We start from the raw sequence: 22,746 nt of genomic DNA, 5'->3' as shown, positions 1-22,746 counted from the left end.
GCCTCTAATCCATGTCAGTGATATCATGGATAATGCTTGAGTTTGTGATATATTTGATATACATAAAACACACACACACGCAAATACACTCATATCACACACAAACATATATACATATACAATGTATATAAATATAGCAAATCAGAAAGATATCTCTTGAGAAAGTGTGAAGTTAAAGACAATACACAAAACACATATTGCATAAACAGAGTGAATATTGAAATGGTTCAATGTACACAAAGTAATTTCTTCAGCATTATCACTGATCTTTTAAAACTCATTGCCATTATTACACCACCACTGTCAAGGTCTCAATTTTACATCTGATTTAAGGGGCTTTTGTGGGGTGAGAAATCAATGTTTTACAGTCCTGTAATTGTCAAAGAAACACTTTTAAACCACTCACAAAGAGTCAATTCACATGTCCATACCTCTCATGAGATTTGACCAATCATGCTTAAATTTTGATGGGATGTGTTGCTTTGGGGGTTTCACAGCAAACTGACAGAGTATGCATATTCTTTATTGGAGCAAGATTCCTCATAATTGCAACAGAAAGCTGAAAACGAGAATATGGTACTTTTACACCATGTTCCCGGCAGCCACTGCAGCCCCATTTGCCCGAAAACGAAGTGCACCATGGGAAGATGGGATATTCTGTTTTTTTCCCCTCCATATTCCTCAGGCTTGTTCATTCCCGTCTAACCTACGATGAACATGTACAGACGATGTTTTCACACCATCTGGTCAGGCTAGACTACACGATATTTTCCATCACATTGTACTATGGACTGACTGCCTCTAAGTTTTGTCACATTTTGTTGTGTTCATCTCATTTTATTATGGCCTACAAGGTTTCCCATTAGCACCAACACTGGTGGTCTGAAATGTGACTACTGTGGCGGCAGGGAACATGGTGTAAATGCAGCATAAAGTAAGTCCACAACTCAACTAAAACTTGTCGTTTGGTCCTAAGCTTGTAAAATTACCCAATACCGCAAAGCAAGACAAAGGCAAAGAACAACAACACCGAAGAACAATCCTTACACCTGCACTACGGACCAGTAAACAGATTTTTCAAAACCACTTCTCCTTTTCCTCAAAGGTAAATGGTAATATAAAACAACCAAATTATGGTTACACAGAACTTAAATTAAAATACATCATTAGCATACCTCAGAAACACAAATTAATTGTGTGTAATGCTGAATATCTGCAGATTTTGAAATTTAGTTTACCGTACCTGGAAAGGCAAGTATTTATCCGTGAATTTATTAGATCACTATAAATATATCGTCGTGTGTTTGCAAGAATGATGCGAATACACATGATTTAAGGAAGGTGTACCCAGGAGAACGATACAAATGCTGGCCAGGTCCATAAGTATAACACATGTGTTCGCGTTGTTCTCCCGGATACAACTTCCTTGAATCGTGTGCCTTCACATCGTTCTCCCAGGCACAGGACGATACAAAGCTTTGAATAATTACATATAATTGTATCTGTGCTACATATAATTGTACCTGTGTTAAAGCAATAAAGGCTACCATTACTTTTCCCAAATACAGCATCTATCATTAACAAAGATTATAATATATCATCTACAAATAAAACGTAATTATAATCATCTGGGAATTCAAAAGTACACATCAACAAATATTCTATGACGGGGAAAATAATAAAGTTTCAGAAAGAGAGATGGAAGTTTCACTAGATACATTCCGACAAAAAGAATGGAATTCAAAGTCAAACAGAAAATATAACACACACATAGCACATTATATGGTGCTTCTAATCTCTACAACAATCACATAAAGAAAGTTGAAATGCAATATTCTTGCTGCCACTTATCTGTCCCGTCTCTTGCACTGGTCTCGGTCCAGGAATAGCTGGAAGCTTTTCCTTCATGAAAGCTTTAATTGAACTTACCTAAGCATGCCATGACTCTCTCTCTCTTTCACTCTCTTTCTTTTTCTCTATCTCTCTCTCTTTCTGTCTCTGTCTCTCTCTGTCTGTCTCTCTCTCTCTCTCTCAGCTATATCATGAAAGCTTGCCATAACACAGTAAGTAGAAACAAAGTAATTAATTCTGAATGGTACAGATTGAGGGACCGGCATATACTTACACTTCATGCCATCAAGGTTATAAATAAACAGATTGCAGTTCAATAGAGTCTATGTATATCAAACCTACAAGGATATTATATATATACTGTAAGTATGCACTTGTTCACAACAATTTTTTTACTTTATATCCAAAAAAGTATAGAATTCCAAAAATGCACAACTTTACAAAACAAGACAGAGAAGACATTTTTAAAAATGCATCAGTTTGACACACTGTATACACTGTTATTTTCGCGAGGGTTTTATTTTCACAAATTTCGCGAATTGCAATTGGATCGCGAATTTAACAACACGCGAAATTGTCTCAATGCGCTTTGTTAATAGAGCATTTACGTAAGCGTCGGCGTTGATTTGCGAAAACAACATCCTTGTCATTTGTGAAAATATCTGTACGCGAAAATAACGGCGTATACAGTAGTCATACTGTCAAGTTCAGTAAAGTGTGCTACTAGTATGTTATTCTGTTTGACATTATTCTCTACATTATTCTGTTTAACAGCTGCCAGAACAAGGAATCAGAAAGACTTCTGTGAGCCTGCCAGTCACTTTCAAACAGCAGTGTGGGTGAAGGTGGATTATGCAGCTGGGATCTGGCTTGAGCACAGCCTCATCTTCCGGGGACTTTTTAGTTTGGTAAAAAAAACTTTATCCCTGGCTTCTTTCTTTTTTTTCTTTTTTTTTCCACAGACTGCATCAAATTTCAGTGGAAATGTTCATATGCAAAGAAAAGAGCGCATATGCTGTATTTATAATATGATTTGGAATGGGTTGGACTGGTCTTCCCTACAAAACTAGAAAAATGTCGCACACCCAGGTAGGTGCAGCTTGCAAACTGCAACACACTTCCCCTGATGTCTCTCACATTGATGTTGTGTGTGTCATGCACTGACTGACACACATAGCCAGATTAGCAGTTGCTTGGTTCTCTTGATAAACTTAGCAATCACAGATTTCAAATTGATAATACACAGTGCTTTATACACATTATCATCAAATGAGTTTTCATTCTGAAGACATGCTGACTGTAAGAAGATTACTTTTTCATGACAATAGCACACACTTTGTTGTTGTTGTTAAATAATCACATCATTTCTGGTTGACTCTGGACTTCAGTTGTTATTGCTGCTTTATTTCAACATAAGCATGTCATCTACTAACCCTTGCAGGATACATTCATCATTATACTGAGTTGAACATAAACTTTTGTCTAACCCTTGGGTAAGTCTACTAGGGCGATATTTGTGGCTAACGATCGTTATTTAACAGCAAAACATTGATCAGATCAGTCAATATTGAGTCAAAATGAGCTGACATTTTGCAGACTCGAGTGCCAGTGCATCGCACAAAAATATTTGCCTGATATGAACGTGATGACGTTATGGAATGTCGTAAGCTGCTGCCGGTCAACAACTTGTGTCAGCCTCTTGGGCATGCTGTTACCAGCGACAATCTGGGCAAGTGGCGACGATAATGTCAAGAATGGTTTTGCAAAAGTCTGCTCATATCGTCATCAGTGACAACAAGCGCTGCAACTGTCATATTTTTAGTTCTAGATGGCCTGTTTTCTGCTCAAGAGCCCCCAGTGCTACCTGGCAAAATGAGTACTACTACCTGTAAACAAGATCTTTGCTCATCTGAGCATGTTTTGGCCATGCTGACAGAAGGGTTAAAATCTAAAAGATTGTGATCGAAGTCTCTAGACATTTGTAATCTTGATGCCACTGCCCCATGTCAGATCTCACATCGGAGAAGACTTGCATGTGGTGTGTGCATGGGACTATTCCAATCAAGTCACTACAGCCTTTCATATCGTCAGCTGAGAACCAGTTGCAGGGGGTCAATGCAATTTTGAGAGGTATTGAATTATTGGTATCATGTTGTAGAGCTTGATCTCCTATACATTATGGTGTCAATATTAAATTCTTTTCATTTTCAGCAAAATGTTAAAAGTAAAAAGAAAGGGCCTATTTTACCCAATAATTTGAACTATGCTTATAAATCCATCACCTTTGAATAAAGTAAACTTTTTATGTCATGTTTTTTATGTCAACTTTTCATGTCATCTTTTTTTTTTTTTAATTTATTCATTTTCAATCTTAGAATGCCATAGTGCCATTCTGGTTTTCAGCTGACGATATGATATGCTTACAGCAGGTTTCATGGAGAAGTATGAAGAAAATAAAAACAATCACAAAATAAAAACCCTTCCATAAGCACACAAACTGGGGGGGGGGGGGGGTAGGAGTATAAAAGGTGGAACATAAGACTTGTGTCAAATAAAACCTCGTTTGCATTTATTTACTTTCTCTCCCACTCCATTCATTCGTTGGAGAAATCAGGTCTGACATACATCTACCATAAATATTGTAATTGTATAGCTATGGTATATCACACAAAGAAAGTCCATAATGAGTTTATGTGTATCCTAGACCTAAATGCTCTTTTCTATGGCTAATTTCAAAGTACTGGTACTTTCTACAGTGCAACTGGTCATTATGAAGCTGTTTACACACACACAAAAAAAAATCCAAATGGACGAAGGAATGCTTCAAAGGTGGAATGACAACTGAAATTTTAGATCTGAGATAGCAAAAGTTGTAACATCAAGTTTTGAAAGTTGGTGTGGTTTTTTTTTTTTTTCAATTTCATAAAATGTCTACACTGTTGTGAAAGAATGCGGCTGGCAGCAACAACATGGTAAGTATTCATTTACCTGGTAAACTTATTTCTACTTCTTCTACACCAGGGCTGTACAGTTTTAAACCATGCAGCCCATATGTTGAATTTTGCTCACATGATGCACATCAGCATAATGTAAATTTCTTGAAAACATTGAAAGATTACCCTTGAAATTTTATTGATTTGTCTCTTATGAAAACCTTACCCCTAATTTCCAAAACAATGCATAGTCTTCTTAGTTTATGTATGAGTAAACATTAAATGATGTGAAAAACAGACTCACATTCCAAAAGGTAAAGTCAGCCAGTATCAAGCAGTACTGATGTAATACTTATTGACCTGAATCCCAGAATATCAAACTTCTTTTCATTTGATTCTTTTTCTTTCTTTTTTTTTTTTGACTTGTTTTTGTTTGAATACAGCTTACATCTTGTGGGAAAATGGCTAATCTTGAAATGCAGCCAGTGGGGGAAAAAACAGATTTGTCAAACCAATATTACATAATTACTTAGAATATATTGTTTTCATCACTATATATATCTTAGAATTTACAAATACAATATTTCAACATGCATTTATACATCTAAATCTCCTACACACAAACATCAATAGGATGATAGTGACTCACAATAACATCAAATAATTCAATCATATAAAGACATTTATATATTCCATGACTGTAATTCAATATACATATACAAAGCTTTGTGGTTATCGCATCTGTCTATGCTCGACCATGGTTACACATTCACAATTATTATAAAGTGTGGAATCAAATATCATTGTCCATTGCTATGAATGCTAATGAAAGACTGAAATCAAATTTCATACGATATCTCTATTTCTATAAAGGCTGAACTACATATTGCAGAATTTAACATGAGCTGACTCCCAGATATGTTAATTCAATATCATGATAAGAAAAAAAAAAGACTGCATACTTTTGTTTCTTTTTTAACACATATAGCTATGACTTAAGTCAAAAGTAAAAATATTTGCTAACCATACTACATGACATACTTTAGAACATATAGTTAACCTGCTGCAGGGCATATTGTTGCAGTGTTTAATCATCAAAATTTAGTGTGGATTACAAGACATTTTCAGCAATCTACAATATTAACACTTGCAGTAACCACCTATTTCTTGCATTGCAATGTTCCACAGTAACAAGCAGAAAGCATTTAAAATTCACCATAATTCGATTATGACATTGAGCACTAGGTTTGTATAGCAGTTTGAGTATACCAAGAAAGAATGACAAAGGACACCAAACTAAAGAATTCTTAACCAGTAATGAAGATATTTGAGGACTAATGCATACTTGCTTGTCATTTCATTCATGCGAACTGTAACTTCACAGAGGATATCATGACATATTGAATACGTGTCTACTGAAAAACACTGAACACAGCCATAAAGGGATATATGCAACATGGTTTTGACACATTTACATATATGCAGAATCATGGGTGAGGTGCTGAGTTTTTTTAATGAATTTGATACGTTTCTTTACAGATTTTAGGATAGCACACAGCGGTCTGCAATGAATGAACTCATAAATAATGAATACACAGAAATGATCGTTATTTGCTAATCACCTTAAAAAAAGCACTGCCAGTAGGGGAGCATTATTATAAGTTACATATTAGCATGGTGTTCAAGTCCCATGCCACCAAATTGCTTTTGTTGAGAACGTTATAGGCAAACATCTGGCATTATCGTTAATGGAATAGGTAGGGCAGATCTTTTTTAGGAGTTCATTCATTGTCAGGACTATACAATGTATGATATATAAACACACACACACACACCAACACTCACACACATACACACATAAACATACACACGTATGTAAATATAGACACACACAATGCAGTAAATAACAATATACATGGGGATGCACATTTGCATATATACATGGAAACGGACTGAGATGAAGATGTGAAGAGATAAAAAAAATCATGTTTTTGTGCTCCGCTCTGTCCAAAACATATCAGGTAAAACAAAGATCTGGCATGTTTTGTCGCATAATTCTGTATCATATTTTGAAATGCTTTGATTTCAATTTTTCTGAAGGATGGTAGTAGCTCGCTTGTTGGCCAACCCAATTCGGGTGTCATTAAGAGATGCCTGTAGACAGGGGGGAAACGGGAGAGTCACACAAAAGATGGAAGGTTAGGTTAGGTTGGGTTAGGTAAGGTACGGTTAGGTTAGGTTAGATTAGGTTAGGATAGGTTCGGTTAGGTTCGGTTAGGTTCGGTTCGGTTATGGTGATGACAAGTGATGGGGGGGGGCAGGGGGAGGGATGGGACATAGGGTGAGAGGTCAGATTGCATAAGAGTAGTATTGAGGTGGATCATAGTAAGATGATAGATGGAGGGGACAAAGGAGAGAAAACAAAAACAACAAGTAGAACAACAAGGATTGGACATACATGTGTGAGTATACAAGCAATGCTAATACTGAGTGTTATAAAGTAGCTTGTAATAGCAAAAACATAACCTGATAACATCTATCAAAAGCACAACGTGACTTATTGTTTTGAATATATGTATGCACCTAAAATATGTGTATGCAGCAAAAAAAATAAATAAATAAAAAAATCACTTAAAAGATGAACCTTGAACTTTTTAATAAACAAGTTTTCTTCCTCCTCCCCCCCCCCCCAAAAAAAAAAAGAATGACAATAACATCCCTCCTGCCAATAAAAAGGGAAAAAAATAGAAAAAGGATTGATAAAGCAAATATAAAAAAAAGCTTTAGAATGGTGGGATAGAAATACACCTGGACTGTAGCCAGGTTTTGTTTTGTTTTCTTTTCTTTCTGTTTTACTTTGATTGCAATATCTCTTGTTCTTAGAAGCTATGTAGTTTAAAATCTCTCTAAATGTATCCCCTTGACTCTGCATCGCTGATAAAATGGTAGTTTCCTCACAAAGCCAATGATCATGGAGTTGGTATATATGAGGGAAAAATCAACAAATGAGAGAACTTTTGTGTGTTTTTTTTTTTTTTTTTTTGTTTTATCTCTGCTAACTTGGCAGGGGATTTGATTTGACCCTAAATTCAAGACCATTTTCTCAAACTATTAAGTTCTATTCAATATCACTTATTCCAATGGGGTTTAAATCACCAAAATTACATATCATTTTAAGGCTGATACTCATGTTTAAAACTTGACAGACCACTACCAGTGCATTGAAGGTCTTATCTGGCAAAATTTTGTGATTTTGTGATGCAAGGTCACATAAGACTTCTGCTGTGGAGTAAGACACAACATCTAAAATTTACAGTGCTGCCGTATCACTGGTGTGATATCTAACTTTAAGATATTTTGTGAAGGAATGTTGTTGTGACTGGGGGTACAAACATGTATGTACTAGATTACAATGGACAAAGAAACAAGTACTTGACTGTCTTTACCGCATACAAAAATTTTCTCATCATGAGTTCATAGTTGATAAAGTTGCGAGCTTCTCACATATATGGCAAGCCACAAAATAAACATTGTGATAGATGGACAGATCAGTTATGTTAGTCATAAATACATTACGAGCAATACTGACACAAATGTACTAAAAGTTGGCACTAGTTCTTTGTTCAATAAGAAATGACATCCAAAGACACCCATACACATAAACACACAGCATGGCTAGTTTGCTAAATAATAACAATAATTTTTAAAACCGCAACTTAATAATCCACGTTCTTGGACATTACAGATATCAAACACAAAATCAATGTCATGCACTGATTTTCCATAGCACAAACTTCCTAATCTTACAAATCTTACATTTACATCCATAAAATGAAAGCACATGCAGAATAAATGTTTCCATGTGCATATTTAGCATGAATATACAGTATGTCAGCATGCATACAGCTTTGATTAATGCAGACACATATTCTGAGCTTTGACTAGAAGGTAGTTACTATCAGAGAGGAAAGCGTATACATTATTGACGAGATGAAGTTTAAAAGAAAGTCTACAATGGATCATACTGAAGCCCTGTAAAATATTGAAGAACACAGAACCTGTACCATACCGTGCTGATGTAAACAAGCAAATATGTGCCTTCACATTTTTAACTATGATTAAATCAAGTCCAGTTCCATCCTACATTCTTTAACTAAACTTCACCAAATAATATGACTTTTAAAAATTCAGTTCTTCAAATATAGATCGATGTAACAGGGCAATTAATTTAACTTCTTTGACATCGGTTCAGAAATACAGAAAGAATACTCATATCTTGGGAAAGCATACTACTCCTGATGGTAATGGATTCACGATCATCAAGATCTTAAATTGGTCACGAGTTTCAATATTATTTTCATGTAGAAATAAAACAGTCCTTTTACAACATGGGATTTAGTAAAACAAAAACAAAAACAAAAACAAAAAACCCTATGGCATCTATTTTCAGGAAAACTGCCTTCCTTACACCTCCTTTTTCTTGTTTATAAGTGTGGCAAAGTCAGTGTTGTTATGGGGTCAAAGCAAACTTAAGTGTCAGCTTATTTGAGGAGCTTGCTAGCGCGACTATTGGCGGCAGCGAGGCGGTCCACATTGGAGGTGCCCTGTGGATGTTGGCAGTACGAGATGCGGAGTGAGGCGGGGTCAAAGGTGAAGGGGCATAGGAAAGTGGTGTGAATAGTGGAAAGGGTGAACGGATGAAAAAGGGTGAGATGAGATAAAAAAAAGCAAATGACAGAAAACAAACAAATGAGTGTCTTCATGAATATGATAACATGACTAAAGAGAAATAAGAAAAAGCAAAACATTCAAATGTCACATTTCATGATGCAAAACTATAAAGACTGTTTTGTATAAATAAAAAAAAAATGACCAAGTAAACACAAGAACATGCCATCCAGGCTGAGATGACACGCTTGTAAAACTTGTCAATTAATATGAGCATCACCACCACCATAAAAAAAAAAAGAGAGAATCAATCACAAGAGTAAGATTAAAAAATTTCAGAAGCAAAATCTAAAGAAAACCATTCAAAAGTAATGTCACATATTCATCAGTAATAAAAAAAAAAAAAAAAACCTTATCAAATCATCACACAGATATTTACTCTCTTGCAAATATTCACATTCAACAATCAACACGTAGACAATAAATTATCTTAGGGCTTTCACAGATTTCATAGGATGTTTTCTGAAATTTTTGTCGGGCAAATATAAATGACCTGTCGTATATAAACAGCAATAGAACTTTCACATTTTCATTGCAAAGCAGTTTAAAGTTTTATGAACTGAATAGATTTTGTCTCTCTCTCTCTCTCTCTTATATATATATATAGATAGATATATTATGCAGTAATTGGTACCCAGGGATACCAACTGATATTTTCTTGAATTCTTTTTTTTTTTTCTTGGCGCTGTACCCTGGGTCACCAAAGAATGAGTGAAAGTAGTTTTCAGCACTTTATGTCAGATGTTGTGTTAGAGATCTTAACCAACAATAAATGAATGCTAATACATGTAATTACTTTATCCAATAATCTATAAAAGAAAATCTATGAATTAATTTCTAATTATGGATCAATAAATCCTGTAATTTAATATTTTCTGATTATGGTCCCAAACAGTATGACACTAATGATCTGCTGTTATATTAACTGAGTATGCAATTCAGAAGTGCCGTTAAGCAGCAGCACCAGTACACTGCACTAATTGACTATGCATTATTAGTCCACAGACAGACATATGTAATCATGGGCTGAGTTTGTGGATTAAAACCATATTTGGAAAACTTATATAAAAATGTATTATGATTATCATATTTACATTCAACATGTCATAACAGGGATGAATTGCAATGGGCATCATTATTGCCTATTGTTAGAATTTAGCTGCTGTGATAGCGTTGTCTAACTGTACATCTCCACAACATGAGATGGCGTTACACAATGCCGAATATCAGGGTGTAACCGTTCCCCGGGTTATGGCAAGCAGAATCATTTACAAAGAGAAAACTATACCATCATGATCCCTGCATATTATGACGTTAATAATTCAATTCGTTAAACCTAGGGACAGCAAATGGAGAAGGCAGTTCAGCCTCTCTTTATTTGTCTAAATGCAAGACTTTACAATCTTGTATGATGATCAGTTTTTCCTCTTATAATGTACCTTCTTCTCCTCTGACTCCATAAATGAAGACTCCCACTGAAAACTAATCTCCTTTTTGCACCTTTGTGATATGGTCTTTGTGCATAATTTCATAAAATAGACCCTACAAAGAGCATTGTTTTTTTGTAACTTTTCACCACAAATTCTTTGCGCTGTGCTCTTTAAGTGTACCTGCAAAAATTGCTAAAGACCCCAGACAAAAAAACTTGTGGTCATCTTTTACAACATACAAAAGATTCACATGACAGCATTACTTTCAATACATCCAAATATATGTGCAATAAGATTTTACTGCTGTCAAATCGAGGTTTTCCTGATTCTATTCCCACATGGACATGTGTGCATGTGTATGTACTTCACCAGCAGTGCTATATTTTGTGTGTACAAATTTGGAAACGATAACAGCTAAAAAATGTCATACTATTCAAGATGCAATTGTGATATCGAATGGTGCAAGACAATTAAAAAAAAAAAAAAAAAAAAAAATTACTTTGAAAATGAAATGACAGATAGCCTACATGTGCATCAAGATGCCTCAGGGGAGAACATACAGGTTTGATTTTAAAAGCAAAAACTTTCAGTTCCCTGGGGGCAACAAATATTAACAAACTTGCAGACAACATAATTCCCAAACTGTCACTTCTTCAGATGCCAAAGTCAAGACTAAAGATGAAGAAAGTGATCACGAAACTTGTTTTACAACAACCCTGACTCTGTGTTTCTGTGTTTGTTGTTTTATTTGCTTTTTTGTACTTTTTTTAAAGGGGAAAGGGCAATTGGTAGTAACTCATCTACATTTTTGGCTTATTTGGCCATTAAGTTGAATTTGTGACACTTTTTTTTTTTTTTGGGGGGGGGGAGGGGAGGGTAGGGCATTTGGTTTAGACCACAGACCCCTGGGCCTCAACCCTCAGCAAAGATCTTAAATTAAAGAGATGCAGAAATAGTATGTAAACCAGCCATCCAGTGAACAAACAAGATGTAAAGCAGTAGCTGAGTCCTTGGTACATGAACTTAAATTGGCTGAATATGATTTGGTTCTACAGTAATTTAGTGCAGCTCATCGTGAATCTGTGTGCCAAAATATCCTATGTGAAAAGAATGAACGGTTGGTTAGGTTCAGTGCAAGGAAAGGTCATAAAGGCCAGCTTCCCAATTTGTATCAGATGTGAAGCCACTCATGATGAGGAGAAAGAATGCACTGTGATTTGCAAGAACAGTGGCCAGAAAACACCACTGGACCCCAGATTGGCAATAACAGCTCTAATTTACATAACACACAGATTAGAATACCATGATAGGAGTTGAAGTGAAAGATGAGTATAGACTTAATTGCACTAATGCTCTGGATGAGCCTGCATGTACAAGCCCTTTCAGACACCAAGGTGTATAGTATTTGTGGACGCTTATCTGCTTTTCTACGTTGATCTAAAATCAATGATTTTGATGAGAGAACATTTGAAAATGTTTCTGGAAATTGTCCAATATGCTTCTGTTCAGAGTTGTGGTTCTACCTCTTAGTTTGAAGTGTTACGGTGAGCAGAAATGACAGTCGTAAAGCTTTGAACGTTTTTTTTTTTTTTAATTGACCATTCCATCTCATTGTTCTGGTGTGACAAGGTCTTAACCAGACCCTAAAATAGTGCTTTGGGTCTTAAATATCTATTCTTTATCAAGTCTGTTGCAGGCAAAAATGTAAAAAAAAAATTGTGCATCCAATCATACATTTACGAACTTATGGAACAATTTGTGTCATAAAACCTCAATATTTCATTATTGTCCAATGGAAAGTAGATGTGAGGTTTCCTGAAAAAGAAGTTTTGATACTTGCATCCTGTATTGCAATCTCAAAAGTCGTTATATGCCCTACAAGTTACAGGAATATTCATTTACACATCACAAACTGAAGGCATGAATATAAACAACATCTCAATGTTAAACATAAAATCTTGCAAGAGATGATAAAAACAACAAAAGTGAATTGACTAAGAGAAAAAAAAAATAGATACACATTAGGTGGTAAACCATAAATAAAATATATCACATTTACTGGACATTGACACACAAACACAGACAGACATACAAAAAGGCATTCTTTTGCTTTTATTGGAAAACAGTGCATTTCTTTTATTCATTTTGTTTTCAGCATGATCGTCAAGAGTTTTCACAAAAAATCAATCGTAAAAAAAAAAAAAAAAAATAAGTAACTGCATATATGCTACCACAAAGTGTAAGTGGAATCAGAGAGAGAAAAAAAAAAAGCCTGCAGAAGACGGAAGAACCAACAAAGCTGTACACTGAATTGGAATTACTGAGTCAATCTCTTAATCACTGCAACATGCAGTGGGACAAGATAAGAGATGAGATCACAAATGCAATGCTTTCAGTCCATACAGAATCATCCATACAGAATGGGGAAAGTCCCTGTGCAAATTTCTGTCTGGTGGTTTCTCAGGGATTCAGTTCCCTTAGATATATGGCAAAGGCACATTATTGCTTTGCTCAAGCCCCTATGAATCTCTCTACATCATACCAAAGAGACTTTGATACAGTATTACCTATTTCCTGCACCGCAATTGGCAACCCTGCTTTAACATCTTTTTGTTTTGTTTTTTAAAACAAAAGTGACATGTGAGCTGCCATGAGAAATGAAGGAATTTAGCAGCATGCTTTCCAAATGCCAAAAATGAAAGACTGTACACTGACATATTACCAAGCCTCCAAGAGATGGTAGGAACATGCATGGCAGCCGTGTCTAAAACAATCACTGTGTTTCACAAATATCTCATTATGCTGTGACACACACACAACAACAAAAAAAGAGGAAATGATCTCACAAACTGGAGGAAAGAAAGCGGGGATTACCTTGTGTGCGATGCGATCCACCTGTCGGTTCTGGGCCGAGATCTCGCTCTGCATGTCTATGGCCATGTGACGCAGATTACCCACAATGCCGCTGACCTGGGTCAGGTTCTCATCCATTTCATCCTCACGAGCGTCATTCGTTATCCTATGTCACATGCATTAACAAAAGAAAAGAAAAAGAAATCCACAGTCAGGAAGAGGTCAATAGTGCACTCATCACATAAATTCATACAACTCATCTATACACACCCACTCACATCCACATACACACAAACAAACCCACACACACACACACACACATACACACAGTCCAGTGGACAGACCAACAAGCAATGTACCCGCAACTAGTGGTTCCATGACATTTGCGCCTGCGACAATTGCTCCCGTGAAATATCTGCACACATAACCCTAATCCTTACATCAAACTAAACCTAAAACCCTATCACAACCACTAATCCTAACCCTAAGTCCTTGGAGAAAATAAGACTGGAGCTAATGTCGCAGGAGCAAATGAAATGTCACCAGTGGAAGAGAAGTGCTGTATGAGAACATAGTGAAAATGACAGGGGAAAAAAACCTCATGGGGCTTGATGCCTACCTGAGCTTCAAGACAACCATTTGACCTTGATGCAACATCCCCTTTGTGCCCTAAAGTATTTCATTAACGATATTGCCACAAGATTTCAAGGCCCTGTGAACATTCCGTCTCTACCGATGAAAGTGTCTAAACATGGTGCAAGTTACTTGTCCTATGAATAGATAAATCAATAATTGAAAAAAATATTGCTACAAGATTTCCCTGTAAACATTCATTCTCTCCCAATGACAGTGTCTAAACATGGTGCAAGTTACCTGTCCTGTGAATAGATAAATCAATAATTGAAAATGACAATGCCTTGACCTTTCAGAACCAAAACCACAGCATCCATTGGGGCCATATGCCACTTTTGTCTTGATAAAAATCGATAAAAATCTAATTATGCTTCTTTTCATTAGGAAAATGATGAAAATGTTGAATCTTTTCTCTTAGTTCCCCTTACAGTATAATGAGGTACCCCTGGAAGTATACAGTTCCTCCTTTGTACCTGGTAGGTCTCTTAATATGATACCTTGGTGTACCAACTCTCAATCTAGAGAAGATGATTTGATAATCAGTACATCGGCACTTTCTTCAGTCCTTTGTGGTTCCTTCTATAGAGACCTGGCTGGCACTCGCCCATTCCCCCTCCCCCACCTCCCAGCAAAGTGGGACACACATGCAATTTGGAAAACATTGCATACTGCACCCCTGATGAAAATTCCTGTGTAGAATTGGCAAAATGTAATTATGTCTATGCAATGAAATTAAAATGTTACTTTCCCAGTAATGGCAACCCCTCAAGAAGAAATTAATCCTACTCGGACTCTGTCAGAACAGCTCAATGTTCTTTACATTTCTAAAAGTTGTCTTGATGTAAAATATAAAAGACTTGGCTGCACTAGTTCTAGATCTGGGTAAGAAATTTGAAACATTTACACAGGTTTGACCCTTTGGGAACTCTATCCTGGAGCCACTAATGTGTTCCCCCTGCGACTAAATGAGTTCTACAAAGTTCCATTAAATCTGGGCATGTCTTTAGTAGGAGAATATGAAAACGTTAAGTATATATATTGCATAGAGCACAAGAAAATTTTTTATCCTCTACTTTTGAGAATAATTTCGAAAGAGAATATATAAAAAAAAAACACATTAACCATGGGTTCAGAAGACACTGATGAAATCCGGTAAGTCTGCAGAATACTAGATGCAAGGGAAAAAAAAGTAGTTACAAAAGTACTCTAGAGCCTTTGGCTCAGGCTAGAGTAAAAAAAAAAAAAAAAAATCCATCACTGTCTGACTGCAGCAAACCAGCCACCATCCCTGACTTCTTTTATTCACCAGAAAGCAACCTGCTTCCCATAGCTGCTGCTACTGCTGCCTATTGTATGATGAAACCTATCTCTATCATCCTTTGAACCGGAAGCCAAGAAGAGCCACTGAATACATCACAAGTCAGCATGCCTCTATGGCTTGAGTAAACATTTAAAATTCAATCATTCAGAAAATACAGTTTAATATTCAGTGATTCCAAGCATTCTACATTGTGCTTTATATTTTCAGCCCACCAATAAAAGGACTCTTAGCACTAAAAATATAAAGACCTTGTACTTGTAATCACTTCTGCTCCTTCGTCTTTAAAATACAACTAATAAGATTATCAAATTTCAAAGCTAGATAATCTGTCTTTATGAATATGTGTATGTTTGCAAATCTCTCATGTCATATCTATTGGAAAGGAAAGACGAGTAGTGTCCCAGCACATCACTAGCTGTTGTTTTTGTGTTTTCTTTCTTGTTTCTGTTTTCTTAAAGGACAGCAGCCCACTCTTGATTATTCACTCACCTAGTGACCATCGACTGATTGCCAGCGACGCCATCTCGGTCGTCCTCCATTCTGACCGGCTGAGCAGAGTTGACCTTGCCATCATCATTGCCCGCCCAAGTCTTCTTGTAGTCATCTCCCTTCTCGAAGTTGGTCAACCTGCGTATAAATGTTAAATGTGTTACGGTATTTTAACAATTTCATACCAAAAATAGGAGTCAACAAAATTAGGAATTAAATTACAGATATACAATATTGTTAGTACTACTTTTAGTAGAACACCTTGTATGGACATTCACATTATCACTGTATACACCACATATTTAGCAAGTCTAAATTTTATCTCATCAAGTGGTTGAATTTGCAAAAGTGGAGTACAGTACTGAACGGAGAAATGTATCTGTGCATGTCACAGTCCTATTGGGATCAGAGTCAATATTTTCATGTGTGTTAAGATTCGCAAATAGCACCTGATTTGCAAAATTCGCGAAAATAGAAGCCTCGCGAAATATTCGGCATATACAGTATTTTACTAGTATAGTGGTCTCCACCTAATCAGGACAGGTCAAGAGACAAACTTTTCTCGCGCCTGAGAGGTGGCTGGTAATGAAGGAAGAAAGGAACCAGGAAGCCAATGATGTTAGCACTCATCTAGCATCCTGCTAGAGCCATTAGCAGCACTATGCCTCAGCCCCAAAGGAGGATGGGGGAATTAGGATAGGCTATCCATCCATCTATGCCACCAATATCTCACCATCACAATTTAAGAAACACTATTCACTGGATTTTCTTGGTTCCTGACCCAGGTTTGCTAGATGAAGTGCAGATGTGCTGACTGGATTCTTTTTATCTTATTTTTTTCCCCTTCAAAGTCCTTAATGGTCAAAGGTCACAGGTCACTGAACTTTGGCTTTAAATTGCAAGCAAGTGAAGGAAAGGAAGTATTCTTGCAACTTCCCATATAAGGAACTAATTAATAAATTAATGAACAGCAACATCTGAACACACAAAATACATCCATATCTACAGGAGATCATCCTAATGGGATGTTTTGGAGCATTGTGATTTGGAGCAGGTCAAATTGTATATTCCATCATATCTAATCATTTCAGAGGCTTAGAATGGCAACTGGCTTTTTATTTCCCACTGAGCTCACTATCACTTTGAGGTGCACTCTCTTATGGTCACACATTCCAAGTAGCTTAAACAAACTTGAAAATATATGAGTGGGACTTGTAGCAGAAATACCATTAAAGACATCACATAGGTCAAAATACTGTACTGTTAGGCTGGGCTGTTAGAACATGATTTATTTCCTTGTAGCTTATTCTACTGGATATCTCCACATGACAGATCAATATTGTATACGTAAAGGAAAGAGATCACAATATTGAATGGTAGCTGAATGGATCACACATTATATTGAGCTCTAAAATAGTATGCTGCCCTCATCTGACTGTGATCATGCATTGGTCGATACAGAGCTTACAAAACCAACAGCTATTTGTGGGTGGAAACCTTTGCAAAAGAGCAGTTCTACCTTGTTTTGTGCTAAATTTAAGTCTTAGGAATGAAAATATTTTGTACTATCATTTCTGTCCACACACAGTTTGTAATGAGTTTCTAAGTCTGTGTTTGAGCCCTCAGCTTATATGAGCTAAAAATTGTGATCTCACTTCCATGAAAAGAGCAACCTGAAAATAAAAACAACTTTCTTAAACTAGGACAAGTACCTGAATTCTGAATGAATTAGGCAACATTCTATGCAGCTCAGAATCTGGCAATATTTCACTAGTGCTTCAGTTGTTGTTTTTTTTTTTCTTTTCTCTTTTTTTTAAATTAATATTTCACTAGTGGTTCAGTTGTTTTTCTTTTCTTTTTTTTTAAGTCAGATGCCATTACTAAATGAAATTAACTCACTTCAAGGAAATCATGTCAACTGTATTCAATGCAAAATCTACAGTAAATTTTGTAAAAATATATTTTTGATGACTCTTTCTTGTACAAAAATATGAGTTTGAATTACTGTCATGAAAAATCAAGTGATTTCTGCACAAATTTATAAATTGTGTATATGATTTTTATTGAATCATTGTCATAAGGCTACATTTCAGCTTAAATTTGGTTCTTTTGCTAGAAAGGCATATGTAATGTCCCTCTACATGTATGTCTTGAATAAACATAATTATGTTTTTCTACCTTTTTCATATGTGGAAAATTTGAGTTAACATACACATGAAAACAAACACAAATCCTAATGTGGAATGCTAACATGCAAGTAGCAGTGACTCAATAATACTTGTCCAATTATGCTTTGAACTGTGACTGCTGTCCAACTCATAGTTCATTGCAACAAAGCCACATGCAGGGTCCCTACAATTATTCATGGCTGTCATTTCTTTAGTCACAATAGCAGGCATAAGAATGAGTGCAATAAACAGAAATTTGACAACTTTAACAGAGAAAGATAAAAACATGAAGAAAATGTGTGTATGTGGGTGTGTTTTTGTTGTTGTGGTAACTGATTTCCTTTTTGTTTGCTTCTGGCCATTAGAGTTATGACCCAGTTCACGTAGTGAGCTGGTATCATTAACAGATTTAACTCACTTCTTCCAGGGGCAGACACAAATCCCACAGCATTTCTCAAGACCTGTCAGGTTCTTCTCTGCCTCTCGCATGTCTGTGTTGATCTGGTCCATACCTTCCTCAATGCGATCCAATTGCTCTTTGGGGGTCAAGGGTCAAGCACATATTGGTGTTAACATCGGCACAGATTGAGAGAAATGTATTATAGAGAGGGGGAAATATAGAGGTGTAGTTTAGATTTTTTTTAAAGAAAAAAGAGAGAAAAATGGTTATCACAGCAGTACATGTGACATTATCTGGGAATGGTGAAATTTTGCATTTCTGGATCTTCTGGCTGGTTTTACAATTTTCTCAACCATCTTTGTTTAATAAAGGATGACATTTACAAATCCCCAGAGGTTTGACACCCCAAATGTCATTTCACCTTTGGAGACAATGATCAGGTTTCTACAGCGCTCTGCTCGCACAGCTAACAAAACATCTTTCAGTCAATACATTTTGATTTCTACATCTTTAAAAAGTCTTCGCTTTGAAAAAAAAAAAAAAATCATAGCCAGCACACTACACTTGACACTTAAACATTGACAATCAAACAGTCTGTACTTCTAGAACATTTCACAGTCACAATTCACAAGACACAATAAATGAATGCATATATCACAATGTGTAGACTAACATTTGCATATTATGAACATGATATCAATTACCAATTATTGTTAGACATCATGAATCAATTTTTCAGTTGCTAATGTTTTTTTCATTCAACTACAATCACCAAGGCACTATTGAGATTCTGCTTCACAGAAGCACACCTCCAGAGAGATAATATCTTATTGTGATACAACTATAGCACATAAATGTCATTATTCAATTGGGTTGAGACATCCAAAAGACAGGAAACTCGAATGCTGTTGCAGATCACATTCAGATCTCCTGCAGGCGCGTAATTGTACATCATAAAACACATCGAGGGAAGGAGACCCAGTGTAAGAAAGGGAGATGCCACCACTGTTATCATCACCCCTTAGCAGATTAAGCAGCCATAAACGGCATACGTACAGCAAAATTCTGCTCCTTGCTCAAGTTTGCAACAAGAGCCAGGGGATGTTCTATTAGCTCTAATGCATTGGTGATTGTAGCGTCACAGGTATCTATCCTCTATCACTGAGTAATTCACTGCAGCAGAGAAGATGGGTGCAAGCTGAATGATGCATAGCAGTCCACGGAAAGGAAACCATAGGAGTTTCCCTTTCAATTCTGGACTATGCTTTTTTTCTTGTGTGCATATATAACAGTTAGTCACAAATGTGCCGTAATTTGCAAAGGCCATTTCCCTCTCGCATTCATCAAGCTACATATTGACATTAATGCATCACAAATAACTGCTGACTGATTAGTCCTGGTACATGACAAGAACTTTGTTTAACCCATCAAGTCCTGGGGGATTTTTCTTTGGATATTATCACTTCATCATCATCATCATCAAATTGGCAACTCTGAATTCACTGTGTACATCTGAGTTTGGAGAAAGATTACATGCAACTGTTTGATCCATTAATTCTACACAGAATGCAATTTATAATTGACAAGCGATAACTTCAGAGAGAGAAACAGGAACTGCAATCTTCTAAAACATGTTAGCAATCAAAGAAACAGTCACAGAATTAGACATTCTGAGGCTTTTGGCATTCTGTCAACCACAGCAAACCATTACACATGAACAACAAATGACTTAAATGGGAAATAACTTCATATTTTTTACCTTATGAAATGTTACTCAATAAAACACTATAAAAATAGATACAGGACCACATGAATATCATTTTTGTGACTTGATGGGCTAAAACAGAGTAAAACTGTTGGACAAGTAACTGATCAATTGATTAGAACAGTACAAAAAACATCACTTTTGAGCAGCACAGCAGAAATAACTGACAAGATTACCGTATACGCCGAATATTTCGCGAGGTTTTTATTTTCGCGAATTTCGCGAGTCAGGTGCTATTCGTGAAATTAAAGACTCGTGAAAATATTGACTCTGATCCCGATGTGAAAGTGATGTTTGCGTGTACTCTTCTCTGTTCGGTACAGGACTCCACGATCGCGAATTTAACCACTCGCGAAATGGTCGAGAGTTCCCGATTCACGAAAATTTAGACTCACGAAATATATGGCGTATACAGTACTATACTTCAATCAGTACGGAGAAAAGTACTACTATTAGATGCACAACTAACTGAGTATAAACAAACTAGCCAATTTTGGTAGAAATGAGCTTAAAGGAAACCAATGCCCAAATGTAAATGCGGATTGATTGAAAGTAGCATTAATAGTAGAACACATCAGTGAGAGGTGGAGGAAAATCTAACATGTGATTCAAAAAGTTAGGATTTTTATAGTTTTGGTGCCATCATTGCTGGACAAGAAGACTAATACAGTTCATGACATCATTATGAAGAACAATAAACAGAAAATATATGGAGAATCCCTCCAAATTTATTTTCATGAAAAGTACACATTCCATCAAATTGTAATTGACATTTGTTAGGGGTAATATTATTCCTCATGCTTTCTGAAAGAGGTAACTCAAGTGCTCTTTCATTGTGCAAGAAAATTGAAAACATGTTGAATTTTTCCTTTGCATTGTTGTCCATAATAATGTCATGAAGTTGAGTAGTCTCTCTATCCAGCTATGGCTGTGCTGAAACTTTAAAAATTCACAATTTTGGAATCAATTGTCTGACCTTCATCAAATGTTTACTGATGTGTTTTACTAATCTTGCTGCTTTCACTCAATTCATATTCACATTTGGCCTTTGGTTTCCTTTAACATCACTGGAGAGTGCAATGCTGGGGCACATCACTGATCACATGTGTGTGATGGATACATTTACCAACACTTCAAAGTTGGGAGGTGAGCTGGCAACATCGGGTGGAGGAATTACAAGGGATACTAATATAGTGTCATCAATAACCACAGCTAATTGCAGAAGTGGAGCTGCCACTGCCAGCCAGCAAGCTCTCGCTCTCTCTCTCTCTCTCTCTCTCTCTCACTCCACTCCACACACACACACAAACAAACAGCCAAAGACGTGTGTGTGTATATATGTATAATATATATACACACACACAGATAGATAGATAGATACAGATAAATATATATCTATATATGAGCTGTCACCATATCATTAAAGTCTTCAGATTTTATGCTTTCCAGCAATATTTATCTTTCTTCACACATCATTAAAAAAAAAAAAACAGAGATAAACCTGGTCACAAGATATATTTAGTTCTCCTACATTTGGCTTTGAAGTTTTGATATGGTCCAGTATACCTGAAATAAGGTATTCAAAACACAAAAAGTAAAGACTATGGGAAAAAGCCCCTGCAACATAAAAATGTTTGTAATGAAACATTGTAGACTTTCAAATTTCAGGTAGAAGGTAGTTAAAATATCAAAATTTCAGTTCTTGAACAGATATCAGACTTCTTATTTTGGAGCAAATCACTTGGTTTTGCATTTTTCTTGCAATAAAATCTTCAACTTTTTATTGAGCAACATGGTAACAGGAAATATGTGTTATCTCTCACTCTGAACCTTAGTTGTGAAGGCAAAGGGAGTGCATTCAACAAAGGTTTATCAACCACTGATGCAGTGCCACTAGATGACATAGAACAGGATCATTACAATTACCACTCCTACCACTGGATATTCTTAGATTAAGTAATGGCCAGAAATGACCCTTTTATTGGCACAAGTCCAATGACCCTTCACTTTGACATTTCACCACTACCATTTCCTGTAAATAAGTGTCTATTTCTCTTTACCCTTCCTTTTAAACAATATTCACAGCTTGATGAATATTGATTCGAAACAGCTGCCCCATCAATAACCACTCTCAAACTGCAGGTGCCCGCTTTGTGTTTGCACAGTTATGCTTTC

The 22,746-nt window shown here is 36.2% G+C and overlaps 1 protein-coding gene across 3 annotated transcripts in view; it reads right to left on the bottom strand.

Moving 5' to 3' along the window:
• Positions 1-22,746, bottom strand: part of LOC140234035 (synaptosomal-associated protein 25-like) — a 91,482-nt gene that overhangs the window by 5,492 nt on the left and 63,244 nt on the right. For all 3 annotated transcript variants that reach the window (XM_072314119.1, XM_072314126.1, XM_072314131.1), the window contains 3 exons: positions 18,825-18,942; positions 16,239-16,376; positions 13,817-13,961 (listed from right to left, as the gene is read on the bottom strand). In XM_072314119.1, coding sequence (XP_072170220.1) covers positions 13,817-13,961; positions 16,239-16,376; positions 18,825-18,942 — 401 coding nt within the window. The remainder of the gene's footprint in view (positions 1-13,816; positions 13,962-16,238; positions 16,377-18,824; positions 18,943-22,746) is intronic.

Source organism: Diadema setosum, chromosome 1, assembly GCF_964275005.1.
Source record: "Diadema setosum chromosome 1, eeDiaSeto1, whole genome shotgun sequence".
NCBI classification, from domain to species: Eukaryota; Metazoa; Echinodermata; class Echinoidea; order Diadematoida; family Diadematidae; genus Diadema; species Diadema setosum.
The sequence above is the reverse complement of the archived record's forward strand: the minus strand, read 5'-3'. Positions and strand labels throughout refer to the sequence as shown.